Source organism: Sapajus apella, unplaced genomic scaffold, assembly GCF_009761245.1.
Source record: "Sapajus apella isolate SASKATOON/1434 unplaced genomic scaffold, GSC_monkey_1.0 scaffold80, whole genome shotgun sequence".
Taxonomy (NCBI): domain Eukaryota; kingdom Metazoa; phylum Chordata; class Mammalia; order Primates; family Cebidae; genus Sapajus; species Sapajus apella.
This window is the reverse complement of record NW_022437020.1, coordinates 7,601,676-7,620,191: the sequence shown is the minus strand read 5'-3', so window position 1 is coordinate 7,620,191 and position 18,516 is coordinate 7,601,676. Positions and strand designations below refer to the sequence as shown.

The 18,516-nt window shown below is 48.8% G+C and overlaps 1 protein-coding gene across 2 annotated transcripts in view; it reads right to left on the bottom strand.

The window, feature by feature from the left end:
• SYNM (synemin) overlaps positions 1 to 18,516 on the bottom strand; it is a 30,354-nt gene that overhangs the window by 7,542 nt on the left and 4,296 nt on the right. For both annotated transcript variants that reach the window (XM_032252823.1, XM_032252824.1), the window contains exons 2-3: positions 13,910 to 14,034; positions 1,222 to 1,292 (exon numbers count right to left, since the gene is read on the bottom strand). In XM_032252823.1, coding sequence (XP_032108714.1) covers positions 1,222 to 1,292; positions 13,910 to 14,034 — 196 coding nt within the window. The remainder of the gene's footprint in view (positions 1 to 1,221; positions 1,293 to 13,909; positions 14,035 to 18,516) is intronic.

Here is an 18,516-nt window from a genome sequence, read left to right as displayed (position 1 = left end):
TGAAGTTCTCCATTTCCATCAAGAAGCTTGAAAAATAACAAATAAATGAAGCAAGTTGACGGCAGCAGCTGTCAGCCCCTCCACGTGCTCTCCCTTGGCTCCAAAATCACAACTGGTAAAATCTGAGCAAGGCCCTGGCTTAGGCTGTTGGTCTTTCTGGGAGCTCCTGGGCCCTTTTCTTCCTTCTCCCCTCTCTCTAGGTTACACGTATGTCTAAACTTCAGTATTCACAGGTTACAAATTTAGGTAACTAAGTAAACCTTGAAATCTGGGGAGTTAATTCTTCTTCTTTTGTAGATGTCATATGTTAACTGATGGCAGGCAGGCTGACCAGTGCCTACCCTTCCATGAACATCTTTGCTTTCTTCAAACGTACTTTCAAAATTAGAAAGTCGCTGCATGTTGTCTAAGACCAGATCCCTTCCAGTTTTATATGATTAGAACCCAAATATTATTCTCAACCCAGTGATCTGTCAAAACCATGAGGTGCCCAAGGGAACAACGAAGACTAAAACCATGCTGCAGAAGGAGTGAGCACAACATTCTATATGTAATTTAATCTACCTTGGCTTGGCCAGAGCTCTTTAAGATTCTATAGGGCTTTATAAGGTTAAAAAACAAGTTATCCCTCAGGTTCTTAGGGTCTTTCTAATGAACATTAATTCTCTTATGTCAGTTCTGCAGCCACAGGAAGGATGGGCTCCTGACCTGAGTAAGATAGTCTTCAGGGCACCAGGACACATTTTCCTGAGCTGCCCACACCAGCCTACGGTGGTGGGAGCAATGCAACCACTCCCACCTCTGTCGCCTGTTAGGGTAGCAGGTTCCCGAGTGTTGCCGGCCAGCCCTCCCTCTACAGGTGTAACCATAACTCCTTGGTCTGGAAATGGAAGGAGTGCCCCTTCCAAGGGTGTGAAACTCAAGTCCACGTGCAACCCTCGTCGCCCCTACACTGCCCATTGCCATCAGCCCCTTCCGCTCCTGCATCCCGTCGAGGGAGGAACCAAGTTTATCAAGCACCTTCGCAAACATTCTCATTCACATAACTGAAATTATGCCACACTACACCAAAATCTATTTGGTACTTAAATGAGAGATGAACTCCTGTTATCTAAATACCACGTCTAACCCGTTCTTCTAGATGATGCTACTTTACTATCTAACCACAGAATAAACAGTTCAGATGCTTAAAGCTAAGTTAAATAGTTAGCTTTTATTTACCTGATGGTATGTTTTCAGCGTGCTCAGCCCAGACCACTACCTCTGGATTACTTTCTCCTTCCAGTAAGGCCCTGTAAAAATAATTTTAAAAGATAATTCATTAGGAAATGGAAGAGTAAGAAGTGCCTCTAATAAAACGTATTATGTGGTATGTGGCCAATGTCCATAGTGTCACATGTTTTAGGACCTCTACCTAAAGAGGTGGCTTCGGCAAGGTTGCCCCACAGGGCTGGCAAGCCCACCCACCAGGCTCAGCAGACCTGGGCCACGCTGCCTGCTCCACTCACTACCACTTCCCTGGTGCCCAGCATGGTGCTCAACCCATTCCAGCCCAGTGAACAAAATGACCAGGCTAGGTCTTTGGCAGTACTGGAGAGCCAAGCCCTTCTAGAAAGCTTTCTCAGCGAGGGTGAAAAGGAGCAGGAGCAAGTGGGCACTGGAGAGATGTGGGCCCAAGGCATGGCATATCACCCCCAGCTAGAGAGCCCCCAGAGCAGCTACATCCCCACTGGGGTCTTCCTGGAGTCACAGCTGGGGGGTGCAGCTTGCAGAGGACTGACGAGGAGCAGAGCAGGGACTGACACTTATAAGGCAGCCAAACTGCATCTGTGGTTTCAAACTATGTTCCAGGGGCCAGGATGACAAAAAGTAGAAGGCAGGCAGATAGAAAAGGTAGTGCTAAAGCGCTTCTCATCAGCAGCACCCCCCCAACGCCACCCCCAGGAGGGGCCTCACTGCATCCAAATTGGCATCTTGTTATCTCCTTTGATAAAATGGTGAAAAGTACCGAACTAAGTGATTTCTTTGACTATGTCTGCTCCCAAATTCTAAAATTACAGAGTTTCATTAGGCTATTCACATCTACTGCTTCAGATCCCAGAGCTGAACAGAGAGTGGTCCCAGCAGACCCAGCCTGCTGGTGAGGGGCTTAGCACCAGGATGCCTGTCCAGCCAGTAACTCATGGACACCCCCCTGGGCTGCTGTCAGCTCAGTGCAACAGTTTCTCAGTTGCTAGAGCAACATGTGAAGTCACTAACTCCGGTTACAAGAAATACACTGCACATGGGAAAGGGCATCCAGAACCAGAGCCCCTGGGAAATGCTGATCTTACTGCTGAGAGCTGGGCACAAAAACGGGGCAGGGCGCCTACACCTGAGCAGGGGTTTGGCAGCTTGGGCAAACCTCATCGAGTTGTATTTCTATCCGTTTCAACATGGTGAGCCCATGAACGTAAGAACCCTGTGGGCAGCTGGAAGAAAGGAGGCATGAGGCGCTCTCCCAGAGGTGCGCCCGGTAGACCTGCTGGGACAGTGACTGCAGAGCACTGTGTGTGGACAGGGGATGTCCAGGGGCCAGAGTCCAGAGCCCCAGCCCTTCGCTCAGGGCAGAAGCCAGGAAACAGGACACCAACCCCTTAATCCCACACCCTCATGACCAAGCATTTTAGGATCCAGAAACACAAACAGCTTCCACTGCCGAGAAAGTTCTGTGGTCTGTATAATCAGAGGAAGGTTCAGGGTAAAAGCCAGGCTCCAAGGGTCTGCACCCGAGGATGACAGCAGCAGAAGGGGTGGCGTCCTACAGCTGAGGAACCAGAGCAGGGTGTGGGGAGGAAGACCAGGTTTTACAGGTCCTGGTCTAGTTCAGATCCCGGCCTGGCTCAGCTACCAGCCTCGGGCACCACCGGGCCTCTCCCTTGAGCTGCCCAAGTTAGAACAGAAGGTACATTGCTACCCGGAGAAAAATATGTCTTCCCCCACCCAGCCCCATCCAAGGGGAATAGCTCTGTTGCTCTTCCAGGAGAACTCCAAACCATCACCAAAGCTTCATAGAGTTCAGGACTCTGAGGTACACAAGACAGGAGCCAGCCCTGCGTGGGGCTTCTGGCCCACTTCAGGGGACAAGACATAGCCCCACAGCATCCCCTTCCTAGGCCTTTACCATCCCTGGCTGATACTGAGCGCCAGGCACCATGGCCACTGTCATGTCTGTAACTTATGCAGTCCCAGCCACCCCCAACGCAAGGCCTACAGCTGCATCCTCCCTGCACAGGTAAGAAGGCTGGGGCGCAGAGACAGCATCTTGGTCAAGGGCACACAGCTCTCCAGTAAAGAGAAAAATGCAAACCCAGGCAGCCTGAGTTCTCGGCCCCTCCTCTGTGAGCCCACTAGGCCTCCTAGTGAGGGCAGAGACCGTGGTATTGCATTCAAATTTCAGAAAGCACGTGGCCAGGCCCTCCAGGCCAGTATTAATACTGGAAATTAATACTTTCATTAATTTCCAGTATTAATGAAAGTCAATTTTCTCGGTAATTTCATCCAAAATGGTGCTGCAGAGCTCTCTTGTGAGAGTAAGAGGCTCCTGCTGGAGAAGGAGCTGTCCCTCACCTGTGTCCCCTCTCAATGGCTGGATCCTAGCAGGCAGAGACACATCACCTTTACTACCTGTGAGCACCCAGCTGGGCACCAGCCATTGAGTTCATGCTTCATGTAGCACAGCCGGCCCAATGGCAGCCACGGCCTCCCCTCTTCCTTCCAACAGCCCCAGGACTATCCGGCGAAGGAATCAACAAGACACCGAGGAGACGCAGGAAACGATGATTTCCTCTAAAGCTCTGTGAGGGACATTTTTAAGGAATAGGTTGGTACCACTTTAAGAAACGGGTAGCATGTTCTCTGAGGCTGCAATCAAACCTGGTTATTTTGAGAGCGGTGGAGGAAATCTGCCCCCAAGCCTCGGGGACTGTGAGAAATGCCAATCCCCTGAGTCATGGGCTATTGTGGGCATTTCACACAGCTCCACAGGTTGGTGGTCCCTTAAGCAGGAAAATAAGCTAACGTGCAAGAAAACTCAAGTCCCTGGCCTCATTAAGGAGCCCGAGACAAATCCACAGTGCAGAAGCCGGCGGTAACGTGGCCTCTGGCCAGGCGCCAGGCCCTAATGGGCCACCCGGCGCCCTGGGCAGGCCCCAAGACAGGGCTCTCCGTCTGGGATAGATTACCCTAATGGAATTTCTGAACATTTCCGCCATGATTCAGCACTGCAGGCACAAGGCCACCGCTTTGTGCGGCCCCATAAATGAGGGCGAGAGTGAGGGGGGCACTGTCAGGATGTTCCCAGAAGCCGCACCTGTACAGGAGGCTGCTGGGGCCGGGGCCTGTGGGTTCACACGGTGCTTCCTAGCAAACAGCAGGTGGAGAATGACCGACAAGTGAGGGAGGCCCCGGAGCTGGAGAAGAAGCCGCAGAACCGCCTCCCTCGGCTCCTCACTGTGCCCGAGGAAGCCAAGCTCCACACAGTGGAGAGGCACTGCCTGGGTCACCCCAGAGGAGGCCTGTGGCCGGTCAGTCACCAGGAAGACCAGGGAACAGAATGGAGGGGGGCGGAGGGGAGACGGCCGGGTTCCATTCCCATGACCAGCAATGCCACCCAAATGGGAAAGGCAAGATGACCACTGGCTTCATAGGAGGGATAACACAGAGGTGACATATGACAGTGCTGGGGCATTTCTGGGCATCCCTTCTGGGGTCGGTATTCAATCACATCCCAGAGCCATCTCTAGGTCAATACTAGAGATTGAAAAAACGAATCAGATGATCAACAGAGACAAACGTTACTCATAAAACTGAGAGGACGTTCAGGACAAAGCTCTGGAGTCAGGTTGTCTGCATTCCAGTCTGGGGCCTGCCACTTGCTAGTTCTGTGACCCTGGCAGGCCACTCAACCCCGCTGTGACTCAGTTTCCCCATTTCTGAAATGGAGACAACGCACAGGTTTGCAGTAGGAATTAATCGAGAAACAGAAGGTTCTCAGAACCATGGCTATCACAGAATAAGAGCTCAATAAACATCAGTGATCACGTCATCACCAACTCCTTCTATATCCTCCAAAGAAAACTGATTTCCAGCTAACTAAACTGGGTCAAGAAGGGAAGGGATTGTGGATCACCTATATTTTATGGTTAACTGAATACTGATTCGTTTATTTGGCCAGCAACCAAAGGTACTGGCTGATCCTTTCAATTATGTATTCAATTTATTTATTTAGAGACAGGATCTTGTTCTGCTGCACAGGCTGGAGTGCAGTGGTGCCATCTCGGCTCACTGCAACCTCTGCCTCCAGGCTTGGGGGATCCTCCCACCTCAGCATCCTGAGTAGCTGGGACTGCAGGCGCATGCCACACCTGGCTAATTGTTTTTGTATTGTTTGTAGAGATGGGATTTCACCATGTTGCCCAGGCTGGTCTCCAACTCCTGGGCTCTAGCCGTCTGCCCGCCTCAGCCTCCTCCCAAAGTCCTAGGATTACAGGAGTGACCCACCATGCCCAGCCCTATTCTTAAAACTACAGTATTTTATTCACTTCAAGTATTTTATCTAGTAACCAGATAAGTCTTAGTGTTCACACATTTTTATAAGTCTTCTCAAAAAAGGTGGGATCTAACTTAAAAAAACAAAATGTACTTCTGTAAAACCTTGAGGAAACCCCTAAGAAACATTTTTCCTTTGAATAGAAGAAGGTACAGGTGGCCTAAAAAATAATGGAGCAATCAAAAATATCATTAGAATGATGAGATGTATACGTCAGGATTCCTCTGTGTTGCTATACTAGCAGTCTACATGGAAACCAGAGACCACATCAGATTTTCCTCCATTAAAACATGCTGTTTCTGCCAACTGGGCTCAGAGAGAAGAAACAGGAAGCTTCCCAGGACCTTCCAGGCATACACAGTATTTGTTGACGTTGTTGTTTCTAACCTAACCTTTTAAAAGGACTTCTGCCTTAAACATCCCAGGCAGTAAATAAATCTCTGCATTATATTTTTATATCTGGCAAGGTCAGACTTCCTTCAGGATTTTTCTACTGAAAAATCATTCTGACCCAGCTTTCCACTTTTTCCTTTCAGGTGAAATTTAGAACAATTATTGTATCTTTCATCCCCCAAAACACAACACAAAAGCCTCTTTTAGGATTCTAACAGAGCCTGCATTGTCTGTCTTCCAGCCCGAAAGCCAGGATGGGCCTCATGTCACGCACACGGTTCCTGCATCCCTCAGTTTCGTGGTTTCTGCACTGTCCATTCCTCGGGATTCTTGCATTTGTTGTTTCAATATTGAGTATCTTTTTTGAAAGACTGTTTTCTAAGAGCTCAGTGCTGATGACTGGGCTCCATGCTGAGTGTGTGTACGGGGAGGCCATTTATTTTCTATCTGTGCTTCTGTAAGTCCTCAGTCTGCAGAATCTGGACCAGATCTTCACGTCGGCAGTGAGGGTTTGGGACGCTGCAGGTTCTGGATATTGCTATGGTTTTCATCATCTTACCATCAGTATCATCTGATTATTCACAAGCACTTGCTTTCCGGACTCTGTGCTAGCCTGCAGCGAGTGACAACGACACGTGTCTCATCCTTTCCTATCTCTCAAGCCCTCAGGCTCCTCCCTCCTGCCACGGCCACCTCCTGCAGGCCTGCATTGCCTGGGTGCCAGTGACTGCAGGAAACTCTAGGAGCCTCCGTGCAGCCACGCAGACACCCCATCCACCCCAGCACCACAGGTCTCCTGCACTCTGCCTGCAGCTGCCTCCCCAGCACCGTCTACCACCACCACGGTGCCCTTTCCAAAAGGGTCATTTCCAGCTTCTCTTCCTACAAGAATCAAGCATGGCATGCCTCATCAGCATCCCTCCCACTGCACCCAACACATCATCAGCCTAGACCTGATCACAGGAACTAGGTCTGTACCATCATCTGCCCAGCATCCCAGTACATCTAGCCTCTCTCTCTCTTTTTTTTTTTTTTGAGACAGAGTCTTGCCCTGTCGCCCAGGCTAGAGTGCAATGGTGCGATTTCTGCTCACTGCAACCTCCACTTCCTGGGTTCAAGCAGGATTCTTCTGCCTCAGCCTCCAAAGTAGCTGGGATTACAGATGCCCGCTACCACACCCGGATAATTTTTTGTGTTTTTAGTAGAGACAGGGTTTCACCATGTTGGCCAGGTTTGTCTCGAACTCCTGACCTCGTGATCCGCCTGCCTCGGCCTCCCAAAGTGCTGAGATTACAGGCATGAGCCACTGCCCAGCCCCATGCAGCCTCCTTTCTAATTCCACGTTCAACAGGGCATGGAGGGAACAGCCCTAGTTTAAGGCTGAGGTTAAAATCTTGGGCTCTCCAGTTATGAGCTGTGTAACCCTTTTTTTTTTTTTTGAGACGGAGTTTCACTCATGTTACCCAGGCTGGAGTGCAATGGCGCGATCTCGGCTCACCGCAACCTCCGCCTCCTGGGTTCAGGCAATTCTCCTGCTTCAGCCTCCTGAGTAGCTGGGATTACAGGCACGCACCACCATGCCCAGCTAATTTTTTGTATTTTTAGTAGAGACGGGGTTTCACCATGTTGACCAGGATGGTCTCGATCTCTTGACCTCGTGATCCACCCGCCTCAGCCTCCCAAAGTGCTGGGATTACAGGCTTGAGCCACCACGCCCGGCCTGTAACCTTTTACATAACCTCCTTGAACCTGGGTTTCATCACATGGAAAACATGCTTCTTTGGTGAAGCTATAAAAATTGGAGCTACTGTCTACAAAGCACTTAGCACATGGTAGGTACTAAACGGAAGGCAGCTGTCACTCTGTTACCCATTAGTGATCAGAGGTAACGGCACCTACTTTGGATGCATCAAAAAGTAAGACAGATGATGATACAGGGGTGGACGGTCGTGAGATAAAGCAAATGTAGTTAAATGTTCACTGGAGAACCTAAATGCTGATTCATGATTCTTTAAACTTTTCTTATGTTTGAAAATTATCATAACAAAATGTTGGGAAAACTAGATAGACTATTCATTTTGACATGATTCTGCAAAACAGGATTTAAAGGAATGAGTTGTGTTGCTCATCTGGGGTGTTCAGAGCTTCAAATTCTGTCCAACCAAGTCACTATCTTCTCTGACGTGTGGTCTCTCCAGGTGGCTTCACAGGATTCTGTGACCTCGGACAGACCCAATACAGCTCTAAGGGGACCGCCACATGCAACTGCAAACAGAAGAGACTGACGTGTGGGTCCTGGCATAAGCCCTGTCTCCCACTGTGACTGCTTCCCCTCTCCTCCATCAATCCATCCTTCGTCTCATCCTCCGGGAGTGAGAGGGCCTAGACTTACCTGCCCCTGGGCCACTTTGCCAACAGTAGTGTGTGCACGAAATCACCTGGAATTTTGGTACAAGGCCAACTTTGGTCCAGTATGTCTGGGTGGGCCCAAGATTCTGCATTCCCAACAAACTTGCAGTGCCTCCCAAGGTGCACGCCACTGTCCTGTGAGCAGTGAGGCCCTGGACCAGGGATTCTCTACTCTGGTGGCACCTCACAATCATCTAGAGAAGTTGAAAACCACTGTGCTAGTTCCACCTGCCACTAATCTAATCAGAATCTTGAGGGTCGGGAGGTTCCACGGTGCAGTCCCTGTCTCTGAGCATCTTTCCCTTGCCACTCTGCTACTAGTGCAATAAAAAGCACACTCCAGGCAAGACCCTGTGATCATGGAGCAAATGGATCAGTACCTCCAGGCCCACACAACTACAGCTACTCTTGACAAGGAGACAAGAGCCAGTGCAGCCTGGTGCCAGCTGCGGGCAGGGTGTGTCTCCTCTCTTCTCAGTATCCAGGGCCCAAAGCCCAGCCCCAGGCTCCCGCTCACTGCCACCCACAGTGCAGGAGGAAAGGGCAGGACGGTGCTGCATGTCCTAGGATGCTCAAAGGTCTCGATCTCATCTTCACCTTCCAGGCGAGGTGCCAGCAGCTTCCCTGGCCATGCACTGGCCTAAGGCAAACCTCCAGTCTTAGACTCTTTGAGGTTTGCTTTGTTAATTATATGTTTACTTTTATTAAATTATATATTTATTTATAAATTTCATGTCTCTTTGGAAATTACAAGTATACAATTGTATTATTTTGTGATTAATGTTGCTCCTTCCCTGTGATGGTCACCTAGAAGGGCCAAATATCTGGGCTGGGAAGTGTTCAGTACACTTGAGAGTCCTTGGGACAATGGACAAATCCCAACAAAATGTGCTTCAAGCATCAAACAGCCACGGTCGCTTCCCTTGCATGTGAATGAGAACCAATGAGCCACAGGATGGTGAGTGTCCACTCAGCAATTCTAGGGCACCCACCACAGGTGGGTCAAGGTTTGCAGAGATCAAATGGGCACTTTAGTGAAAGAAGAAGGGTCAGAAGAACGCCCGTGCACTGACACGAATAGGAACTGCACACCTGTCCTCAGAATCGGAGCAGTGCAGACTGAGAACGACTCCCATCGAGGATAACAAGGGTTTGTCTTCCACACATGCACTGGTCATTTTCAAAAATGCTGCGTTTTTGGCTTTTACAAAAGAATGGGTTCAACATCTTTTTCGTCGATGGGCATCTCTGAGATTAAACAGCAGCACAGAGGTGGGAGGCCTCAGTGATCCTACCCGGCAGGGCTGGGCAGGCAGGTTCCTGGCAGGGGTCCTCACTTTCCCCAGGCAAACTTGGACAGCAGAAAGAGGTACCGTGAAATCCAGCACTCGCTCCCCTGAAAGCATTAATAGCTCCTCAGTTCCTAGGAGTTGGCCACGTCAGTCCATAATCGGGTTAGGGAAACGCCAGCAATAGACAGACACAATAAACTCTGTCCTGGCTGACAGGCTGCTGACACCGAGCAGGAACGGCTCTCCATCGATGCCCTGGAAAAGCTGGCCGGTGGGGTTGTGAATACCCTAGCAAAAAGGCAGGCCCCGGACTCTCAGACAGGAAGCCCATGTTTACACGGGCTTTTCAGGATGAAGAACAGTGGGCAGGACAAAGTAGGGAAGGAAGGAGCTCAAAATCCCAGAGAGATAAGGCACAGAAGAAGTCTCCTAATTCTAACTCAGATAACTATTACTGAAAGAAAACACAAAATTCCAGCTGCCCTGCAGGGAAGATTCATCTGGCATGGGCATTACCTAACACAGACACAGAGGTCAGCTTTCCAGGCCTGCCTGGCATCTGTCCTAGAAGAGGGCCTGATTTGGGTAACTCCCACCACCCCAGTCTCAGTCCATGTGACTCATAAGAGGCTGGACCCCCATCCCAAAGCTCTAGAGCCCTTTGTTCCTCTAGCCAGTGATGGGCTCAGAGGCGGGAACATGACCCAAAAGAGCCAGAGACCGAAAAGAAAGAGGCCCCCTCCTTTGACGGTGGGTACGAGGCTGGGTGGCCCTAAGCCTGGAGCTCCTCGAGACCTGTCCAGCCACATAGTGAGAAGAATCCAGAAGAGAGAGACCATCCACCCATCTCCCATCTGGACCTGAAACTAAGGATGTGATATGGTTTGGATGTGTGTCTTCTCCAAATCTCATGTAGAAATGTGACCTCTGTGTTGAAGGTAGAGCCTGGTGGAAGGTGTCTGGGTTATGGGGGTGGATCACTCATGAATGGCTTAGTGCTGTCCTCACGATAATAAGTACATTCTCACTCTATGAGTCCACATGAGATCTGGTTGTTTAAAAGAACCCAGCACCTGCCAGGCGCAGTGGCTCACACCTGTAATCCCAATACTTTGGGAAGCCAAGGTGGGTGGATCACAAGGTCAGGAGTTCGACACCAGCCTGACCAATATGGTAAAACCCCGACTCTACTAAAAATACAAAAATTAGCCAGGTGTGGTTGTGGGTGCCTGTAATCCCAGCTACTCAGGAGGCTGAAGCAGTAGAATTGCTTGAACATGGGAGGCAGAGGTTGCAGTGAGCTGAGATTGCACCACTGCACTCCAGCCTGGGCAACAAAGCAAGACTCCATCTAAAAAAACCCCCACACCTCCCCGCTCTCTCTTGCTCAGTCCCTTGCCATGTGACACGCCTGGTACCCCTTCACCTTCCACTGTGACTGTAAGCTTCCTGAGGCTGCACCAGGAGCAGATGCCAGCACTGTGCTTCCTGTACAGCCTGCGGAAATGTGAGACAAAATAAACCTCTTTTCTTTACAAACTATCCAGTCTCAGGTATTCCTTCATAACAGAGTGGACCAGCACAGGACTTTCAGGTATATGAGTAATACATTCTTTTTTGACTTGAGGTAGTCCGAGGAGAGTTTCTGTCATTCATAAACGAAAAATTCCTGATTAATACTTTCTTCCCCCAAATGAAGCCTGAGTGTTTTCAAGTCTTCCATATTAAACTTTAGGTCATCTAACTCAACAGGTGTTTCAATGCCCTAACAATTTAATTTTGCAACTGTTCACCTCACAAGATTTTCAAGGAGAATGCCAAGAATGGAGCTTGGGAAGGCCAGGCTGGAGTGCATCTTTCCCTTTCTCTGAGCCCTGGCCACCAGCCCCTCAGCTCAGTAAGCCTCTCAAATAGTGGAACCAGAAAGGTCCTCATGGCTTTAGCCCCAGGACGCCATCTCAATTCATCCCTCAACTAGGCCGAGGCTCCTCCAAGGACTGCAATGCCCCTGGGAAGGCCTCATCCCTTAGCAGCCTCCTGGGGTCCAGGCCAGGTGGTGCCTGATAGAGCTGCTCCCTCTTCACTGATGGGAGTGAGGGCTGGGATGAACCCTGGCCAATGTAAGTCTTCCAGACAATAAAGACAGTGAGGCCAGCCCAGGCTGCAATGTGAACTACAAGCACATATCAGCCAGATACCCTTTTAACAGACATCAAAGCAATTCAGGCCACCTTAATATCCTTAGAGCAAAAAATCATGATCAGGGCCAGGCATGGTGGCTCACACCTATAATTCCAGCACTTTGGGAGGCTGAAGCAGGTGGATCACCTGAGGTCAGGAGTTCGAGACCAGCCTGACAAACATGGTGAAACCCTGTCTCTAAAAAATATAAAAGTAGCCGGGCATGGTGGCAGGTACCTGTAGTCCCAGCTACTTGAGAGACTGAGACAGGAGGGGAGGCAGAAGTTGCTGCACTCCAGCCTGGGTGACAGAGACTCCATCTCAGGAAAAAAAAATTGTGATTAGAAGATTGCAGAGGCAGCCTACAATATGTGCTGAACTAGGCCTGGGGATGGTCCCTGCTCTATGCCTCACCAGGGGAGCTGGTGCCCTTCTTAACCTCTCCAGGTTTAACCCCCCCCCCACCACTCCACCTGTTAAGAAGCCACTGGAATACGACTTTGACAACCAGGTCTTTGACTCTTTTGCCAAAGCTGCTTCCACAGCTTGCTCACACCCTCCACTGACACATGCTCCACAATCCTGGGAATGGAGCAGGCACTGTGCCCTTTTTACATGGCTTGGTGGGTATGCCACAGGGCTGGCACCAGACCCGGTTGGCTCTGCTCCTCACCAGCCTATACCCCCAACCTCCAAGCCTCTCTCACCTCTAAGAGGGCAGAGTGCTGCCCACCTCAGAGGTTGACTCGGAGCAGAGAATAGCAACAAAGAACTTAGCACCATGTCTGGCAGGCAGTAAGGGCTCCGTAAAGCTGGCTATTGTTACCATTCTTGCAAGTGGGGTACCTGGATCTCTAAAATTCCTTCCATTGTAAGTTTCATAGATCCTGGCTCCTCCATAGCAGTCCTGAGCATAAGAGCTTCCAGGAAATAAGGGGTACCACCTCAATCAAAGACCCACTGGCACCAGGGGAAGGGAGGGGTGATGCCAAGAAGGGGAGGAGCACTGTTCTGCTGGCCCACAGGCCATACCCAGGGGGACCGGACTGCATTCTCTGCCCCACCAGCACCCAGCCCCTTGGAGCACTCTCTGACCTTTTCATCAGAGTTGGTTACCTTGAACTCAAGTCAACATCTTGATAAATAAAGCCAGCTGCCCTACATCACCATGCACCACGCTAATCTCTTGGAAGAGATGCAGTTCTTCAAAGCCAAACCCACAGAGGGTGGCATCAGAGCCCTGGGATTCAAAGCAACAATCAACAGGCAGATAGACGCAGACGTCCTGGGTCCGAATACTGTGACGTGGTGTGGCTCTGTGTCCCCACCCAAACCTCATCTCGAACTGTAATCCCCATGTGTTGACAGAGGGACCTGGAGGGAGGTGATTGGATCACGGCGGTGATTTTCTCCATGCTGTTCTCATGATAGTGACTGTTCTCATGAGATCTGATGCTTTAAAAGTGGCAGTTTCCCCTGAGCTCGCTCTCCCCTGCCACCTTGTGAAAAAGGTTCTTGCTTTTCCTTCACCTTCCACCATGACTGTAAGTTTCCTGAGGCCTCCCCAACCCTGTGGAACTGCGAATCAATTAAACCTCTTTCCTTTATCAATTGCCCATTCTCAGATAGCATCTTTATAGTGGTGTGAAAACACACTAATACATCCTAGCCCTCCACTTCCCAGCTCTGTAACTTTTCTGAGAAAAGTGTGTTCATTTGTAAACACAGTCTCTAGTTCCTATGATCCAACATGTTGACATGTGTAAAGCTCTTCAGGAGTGCCCAGAACACACAGACACTAGGTAAGGGTGCAAGGCTCAGCTACTCCCATTCTGGGGACACACGCTCAGTGACCTAAGCAAGCCCCTACTCTTCCTCCTCCTTTTAGCCTTCGACTCCTTGCCTGGCCATGCCAAGGGCTGCTCTCTGCTTGTCACAAAGCCACGGGGAATCCACGGAGGCTATGGTCCCTAGACCAGTTTCCTTCATGTACAAGTCACACCCCCATGGCTTCATCAAGGCCAGCTCAGAACAGCATCCTTACCGGTAGGTTGCCACCTCCAGGCTGAGGCCAGTCTTCACCTGCAGGAGGTCCTGATAGTCCCGCAGCCAGTCAGCCACGGCCAAGGTGAGGGTCGCCTTCTCATCCTCCAGACAGTCAATCACTCTCTAAAGAGAACAGACGGACTTTTAGATTGGAGAACTGGAGCTTTACTGGCTCAAACTGAAGGTGCTGACAGTTTAGGACATAAAAACAGACCAGGATTATTAACAAAAACATCCAGGGTTATACAACATGCAGTCATTCGCAGGGATGGTTTCCAGTGTTGTATCTCTTCCATATGGAAGTTTTTTTACTGCATATGAAGATTTTGATAGGACATTGGCTTCTCCGTTCAGACTCTCTATTAGTAATGAAGGCTTAGGAGTTTATTCAAACCACCTCTACCATTCAGACATCAGTCTGCTTAGGAAAGCCAATACCTCAAACCAGTCACTAAGATCCTAGGAAAAATAAGGCAAGACTAGAAATCAGGGGTTCTACAAAATTTGAAACATAAGTCACTCAGATGTGAACTGGAATGAACCCCCCCAAGTCATGATTTCTCCAATAATAAGCAGGTAAACTGATAGAGTTTTGTTTCACCTAGAAAAAGCTACTCTAAGATCATCTGAGGAGAAATGCACTCCGGGCATAAATGACAAAATACAAACTCAGATATAAAACTTCTTTTGGGGCCTAGCGCAGTGGCTCACGCCTATAATCCCAATTCTTTGGGAGGATGAGGAGGGCAGATCGCTTGAGGTTAAGAGTTCGAGACCAGCCTAGCCAATATGGTGAAACCCTGTCTCTACTAAAAATACAAAAATTAGCCAGGCATGGTGGCATGGGCCTGTAATCCCAGCTACTCTGGAGGCTGAGGCACAGGAATTACTTCAACTCAGGAGGCAGAGGTTGCAGTAAGCCAAGATCGTGCCACTGCACTCCAGCCTGAGCAACAGAGCGAGACTCTGTTTCAAAAAAATAAATAAAAATAAATAAATCTTCTTTTTGAACCGTATTTGCCCAATGCAGCTAGTAAGGGCATCCTGGTGGCTCCTCATGGCTCCTCTCACCCCTGGCTGGGTCCTCCCGCCTGCCTCTCTACCCGGCTGGGAGATGCTGCAGCCTTCTGAATCCCAGTCCTAGGCCAGTGCCCTCCACATACAAGTCACACAGCATGTAGCTGCTCTGTTCCATTTAAGATGAAAGGATCAAGAGCATATTACCTTCTCAAAATGTACTATTTGAAGCCCACGGTATCTTCTACTTAATAAACACATGGGCTTCAGCTGTACCAATTTACAGTTTTGTTTTCTTCCTAGTTGTTAGTTACTCTGGGGAACAATTAACCAAACAAGTATTTTAACATTGAAATAAGTCCATATGCTTTTAGCTTCTGGTTTGTAATGGGAAGTTGCATTATTTCGGAACATAATTAACTAAACTAAGCCAGACCATAACCATTTATCTTTGTAGAATTCAAAAACTGTAAGTCTACTAGGAGAGGGAGTATTATGTTCATTGCTGCTGGGATCCCTTCACCAAAGGCACCCGGCAAGACGCTGAGGGTCCACAATAAATATGTCTGTGAAACCAAGGAATGAACTCTCTACTAAGATCACACATGGAATTTGTCTTTTTGTTCTTTTTTGCTTTTTGAGACGGAGTCTCACTCTGTCGCCCAGACTGGAGTGCAGTGGCACAATCTCAGCTCACTGCAGCCTGGAACCTCCTAGGTTCAAGCAATTCTCCTGCCTCAGCCTCCCAAGTAGCTGGGACTACAGGCACCTGCCACCACGTCCAGCTAATTTTTGTATTTTTAGTTGAGACAGGGTTTCACCATGTTGGCCAGGATGGTCTCAAACTCCTTACTTCAGGTGATCTTCCTGCCTCGGCCTCCCAAAGTGCTGGGATTACAAGCATGAGCCACCACACCCAGCTGGAATTTATCATTTTTTAAAATGCATCATCAGCCAATAAATATGTCCACTTCTCATAACGGTTCTATTTCTATGCCAGTGATTGTTGTTAGGTTCCCTTAGAATATAAAAGATACTAAAATCAAAAACCCCTTAGCTTTTAAAGCAAAGAAGTAAATTTTAAAATCACTGACTTACATCCCAGGGTGGATATATGTTAACAGATCCCACAGCTGGCATTATAAACAGAGAAGCTCACCAAAGCAGAGCAACTGCCAGTCTTCATGTAAGTGACAGCACTGCCACAATTTAGCCATGACATTCACTCATTCTATAGTTAAGTCTCAGTGTTAAAAATTCTATGTTCCCCTGTTTAAGAGGACATACAAATTCAGGTACGAGGTTCTCATATAAGATGGGCTGTATGTATGCATGCATGTATGTATGTATGTATGTGTATGAGTGCCCTTTCTACTATAGGAAATTTGACATAAATATTACAAATTAAAAATTTATAGTAATTTATTCCTTATAAAGAAGTTGAAATGTTGTTAAACTGCTTAGAAAAAAATATATAATGCAGTTCTTCAACCACACACCTCCTGAGCAGGTCAAGAAACCCCAGTCACGTCGAAGGGGTGTGCAGGAAGATTCTCGTCCCAGAAGACACAGAATAGTTCTGCACCCCACAGAATATAAAGAGGAAAATCAAACTGTGTTTAAGTTGGAATAAGTATAGTTTCAATCACATTTCCATGTGAGTCAGTGCTTCCTAAACTGTCAAAGGAAAATTAGTTGATGTTTGGAAGCAGAAATATAAGACTTCACTGACTCCCAACAGTGAAGGAATCACAACCAATCCAGCTGTTGAATAAAACTTCAGACTCGGGCTCTGCTTTGCCAGTGTGCAAGCTGTGGGTCAGGACAGGGGCACTGGAGCCTCAGACATAGGACGCTAGACGCAGTTTCACCTAATGCTGCAAAAGCCTGGGAGAGAGGTCACCCTTTTGCTGCTATTTAGAGAACTTTTGGGCAGCATCACAACCGATGATGAAATCTTGCTGCATAGCAGGGAAGGCATGCTGATGTCAGTATCAAAAGATTTCACTTTCTCTTAGCCAAACCTGAGCTACCGCTCATAGAGTGTGGCTGTGGAACCGTTCACAAGTACCACAGTCATTTGCAATCCTGAATGGTAGAGCTCCAGGGGATTTAAATACTGTGATAAGTTCATTCAGCCAAAAAAATTAAGTGTATTCCTAACAATAAGCATGAATTTTTTGCCAATGAAGTATTTATAGCTCCAGCCCAGACAGCACCCTGAACTCAACTTATATTTTACGATCCTTGGTGGGTATCTTAAGAAGCATCTCAAACTGAACACATGCACACTGAACTAATCTCCCATGCAGGCCGGTCCTAACCAATGTCCTACAGTAAAGGCTACCCCCTTCTTCCAGTTGCTCAGGCCACAAGCCCCAGAGTCCACTGTGATTTCTCCCTCTCCCACCACATCCAACCCAGCAGCAAACCCTGCTGGTTTCAACTTCAAGGTGGGTCCCCCTCTGAGACCCCTGGTCCAAGCCTCCTGCACTTCCTGCCCGGATTACCGTGATAGTCTCTTAAGGCGTTCCTACACCCACTCAGTCTATTTTAAAAACAGCAGCATCAGTGATTCCATTAAGACACAGCCAGGCCCCTACTCTCCTCTGCTCAGAACCTCTAGTGGATTAAAAGCCCAAGTCCTAGGGCACTCCTGCTAGCTATGCCCTAGCAACCCTGGTAGCCTGGCTGAGGCATCCCCAAAAAAACATGCGTCGTTTCCACCTGAAGGCCTCTCAGGTCAAGGGCCTTTCCTTGTTATATGTGGCATTTTTCACTGCTGAATCTCCGGCCATGAAGAACTGAGCTTCACACACTAAATGCTCAATGGCTGTGAGATGAACTAATGAACCAACTGTATACACCCTGGGGGCTACAGCCAGTATTTCGCAAAGGGGGAAACTGAATTGCAGAGAGGTTAAACAACTTCACCTGCCCAAAGAGTGCCAGAGTCGGAATTCAGGGCCAGGTAGGACAGCTGCAGAGCACGGACCCTCCGCTAATCCCATCCTAATCCCACCCCCACTTCCCATCTACAGAAAGTTTTCATTCAATCACGTATGGGGTCTTGGAAGCCTTTTCCATACAGCCTCGCAAGCTAAGGGCTCACTTTCATAAGCAAAACTCTCAGTGTTTGCAGGGTAAAACTGGTCTTTACCCTACTACAAATGTCTTCCAGTGGTTTCCGAAACCCCCTCTTGCAGCCTGGGTGCGTTACTCAGGATTTCCATGATCTAGATCACATTTGGGAACTTGGATGTCAGTTCAGCAAACTGCGCAGGCAAATCTGAGGCAGGCCAACAATTATCGCCTCATACAGAGAAGGCACGCGGGCCATCCGGGAAGGACCAGGTTCCCCGCAAGCAGAATCCTAGCAATCTTTCCCCGTGACCCACAGAAGATGGCCAGAGGCAAGGAGAGCTGGGCACAATGAGGGGATACCCTCCACCAACTCCAGCTCCTGCCTCCAGCCAAGGGGGCATTAAAGCACATGGAACACAGGAAGGGAGGGAGGGAGGAAGGGAGGAAGGAAGGAAGGAAAGAAAAGAAAAGAAAGAAAAGAAAGAAAGAAAGAAAGAAAGAAAG